The 3434-nt window shown below is 35.8% G+C and overlaps 1 protein-coding gene across 1 annotated transcript in view; it reads right to left on the minus strand.

The window, feature by feature from the left end:
• Positions 1 to 2239: 2239 nt before the first annotated feature.
• AQP11 (aquaporin 11) overlaps positions 2240 to 3434 on the minus strand; it is a 36112-nt gene continuing 34917 nt past the window's right edge. The window contains exon 3 of the mRNA XM_006864995.1: positions 2240 to 2316. Within this exon, the coding sequence (XP_006865057.1) occupies positions 2240 to 2316 (77 nt within the window). The remainder of the gene's footprint in view (positions 2317 to 3434) is intronic.

Consider the following 3434-nt stretch of genomic DNA (forward strand, 5'->3'; position numbering starts at 1 on the left):
TATTATCAAAGGAAAGGTACTAAGTAACTGAGAAGTCAAGACATTGGAAGAATCATCGGTACAAGTTTTGAAATTACCAGGAAGTATAACTAGCAGTGTTATAGAGAGTGAGAATGAGGCAGGAACTTAAAGGAATGAGAGCCTTTGAGAGGAGGTTATAGCAGATGACTGTAGCAAGAAATACCTGGGTAGCAGAAGGCATGGGCTGATGACATGTTTTTAATGGAAGGAAAAGAGAATGGCCAGAAAGCAGCAGTGAGAGATAAGGAAATCTCCTCCAGCTCCAGGCCTAATACCATAAGAGGTGTGGGAGAGAAAATAGCCACTGATTGAAATATGGCTACAGCGGCAGCAATGTCATCTAAAGTCCCAAGCTCAAATTGTGGTAGGTGAAGCAAAGAGGTTGGATGTTTTTCACAGACTAATATTTTTAGAGTCCTCAAGGTAGATACATGAGTACAAAGTATTTTTATATAAAAAATGGCCATGAAACAGTAAGTGAAACTCAGCTTCATGTTGGGAAGATAGGGAAAGGCAAGGGACAGTTTTGAAGAGGAACCATTACTTTCTGTTGTCATCGCAGAATTCACGCACTATTACCACATCTTTTCATTTTTCAGGGTTGCTGAAGCTATGGATTTTTGTGTGAACAAGACGTAAAATAATGGCTCAAATATTTAAAAAAATAAAACATGTCAGAAACTGCAATTAGCCATTCAGTCACAATTATGTGAAGCCTTTTTTTTTTTTTTAATAAAATGACTTACATGTATTTGTAAGTTCAAGAGTCAAAGTCCATAATTGTCAAACCGACTGTCTTCCTTACCTTGTTGGGTTGAGTTAGCAACATGTCATCATACAAGTATAACTAAAGTGACTATGTACAAGTTTTTCAAGCGGAGCTTTAACTACCAACAACTTATCAGTTGCTTGTTAATTATTTCTCAAATAAATCATCTCTCATTCTATTTCTTTTACTTTCAGTTTTATACCTGATAATGGAATTTCTTTGGAAGCGAATCACATTTAACCTTTTATGGTCTGAACTGGTAATAAAAATTAGATCTCATATAATTATAGGAAGCATTCATTAGAGGAAAACTTGAGGATTCTTTAGGCCATAAAAGCCAACTAGTTAATTGCTAAATAGACCTATTTTTTAAAGTATTTAATGTTTCTTTAGAACCTGCCAATTTTACACTATTCACGTTGTTGTTGTTATGTGCTGTGGAGTCAGTTCCGACTCATATCGACCCTGTATAGGGTTTCCAAGGCTGTAAATCTTTATGGGAGCAGAAAGCCTTACCTTTCTCCCGCGGAACAGTTGGTTGTTTCGAACTGCTGACCCTGAGGTTCACAGCCTGATTCATAACCACTACGCTACCAGCTCCTTACACTATTCATAGTGGTGATCAAATGGGAGTTTTGGATTGAAGTAGTGGAAGCCCACAGGTGCCATTGGACTCTTTATGCCCTTGGTCAGGGCAGAGAGCCTCTGTAGACTTAGTTTTCTTATCTGTAGAGCAGAGATTAAAAATACATGTCTAACCTCCTTCATAAGGAAGCTGTTTCAAATGAGAATGTGAAAAGCTTACAGCTTGACTTTGCATGGGTACTTTATTATTTTATTAAGTTAATGAATAATATGACTTTACTGAACCTAGTGAGATTGTCTACTTAGAGGAAAATATTTTAGCTATTAGATTAGAATATGATTTAAATTTAGGAAGCCCCTTGAGTGTAAGTGGATATATAGTCTGCTTCCAAAAACAACTTTACTACTGAAAGATGACACTGCTGATGTGTGAGGTGCCCTCCCTCCAGTTTTGTTGGATGTCTGGTTGTTGGACTTTGTTTACAAATCCTGTTCATTCAGGTAACACTTGATGTACACTCTTCTCTTCTTTTGATCTTCCCTTCCCTTCCCTTCCCACACTGCACTCATTTTTTTTCATCAAAATTAATAATGGTTACTTGAGATTCATATTTAATTTAATGGGTCTTTTTAAAGCAGCATTGAATACATCACTCAGAAGAACAAGTCTTATCTGAGAAACACAGGATACTTCAGTTTCACATTAATTTTTTAAGTCCCAGTGGTGAAACCTGTAAGGCAGCTTCCTCAGAGGAAGCTTAACATTGAAGAATTCAGGGCTGCCTGTGCGTTGATGATGAGGTAATAAACTCTTTATCACATCCAGTTTGATTGTCATGGATCTTAGTGAGTCCTTTAAAATATTCAATCCTTTTTAATTACATGGTTGTTCTGCAGCCAGGGAAGGAAAAGGCTGAACATCAACACCATCAACAATATACCTGAAAGATAAAATTTAATAAAACAAAACATAATAATCATCATTCAGCGAATATAATTTAACATTTTATACAGTTACATACCTAGAGATTTGGAAAGCTATTTTTAAAAGAATGATCCCTATATTAAGACTTGTATAAAGCATAGATTTCTAAATCTAATATACTCCCATTTTTCTTCAACCCTGAATTCTTAAAAATGGTATATACTTGGTAAAACTAGTATTATCTAAACAATTCAAAGGGTAAATAAGATCCAAAGATTTGTCGTTTTAGTTCTGACTCCTTGCTGACTTGGCAAAGGGAGAAACCCTAGGCTTGAGTTTCCATTTGCTCCTCTTTAAAATCGCAGCACTCTCTGTCCCTCCATGCCCCAGGGAAAAAGCAAAAGAATAAAGCAGTTGAGCACTCTTGAGTTTTAATTTCAACCATTAATAGCTTTTAGAGATGTATCAATCATAATCTTTAATTTCATAAAACAAAATTTCAACCAATGCTGAGTTTTTTAGTCTTTAATATATCCAACATATTAGTAAATCTTCATTTTTGAGGTTACATCAGATGTAATATATAGCAACTGGTTAATTTCTCAGTGACAGGTAGAAAAGGAAAGGAGTTAAGACATAAGGTTTCAGTCACTATCTCAAAGGGGAAATCTACAATGGTCTATTTTTTTCCTTTTTAATCTTAATGTATTTAAGCTTAAAGTTCTAGGTCAGTTTAAAGTTAGATTAAGAATGAATTTTTGTCATATGATTTGAAATTATTTTACTCATGTTTCACAACAATAGAACACTTTCAAGTTTGGCTAACATGTAACTATTACAACATACTTTTAAAGGATAACTCTTCTTTGCAGCCAAAAACCTTAAAGTAATACAAAATCAAAAAGCCCTTAGAGGAAGAACAAACAAGATGGCGGATGGGGTGGACGTATAGTACAGAGCTCCAACAACAACAACAAAGAATACCCGACCAAGCAGTCTCAGGGGATGGTCCCAGAATTCTGAACCACATATAAAGGAATACTTAGAAGGTTGGAAGGCTCACAGCTGGGGGAATTTGTGGCAGAAGCAAGAAATCTATTGCTTTCTAGTCCAGGACGCTCCGCTGCTCCAGGA

This window comes from Chrysochloris asiatica, unplaced genomic scaffold (genome assembly GCF_000296735.1).
Source record: "Chrysochloris asiatica unplaced genomic scaffold, ChrAsi1.0 scaffold00074, whole genome shotgun sequence".
NCBI classification, from domain to species: Eukaryota; Metazoa; Chordata; class Mammalia; order Afrosoricida; family Chrysochloridae; genus Chrysochloris; species Chrysochloris asiatica.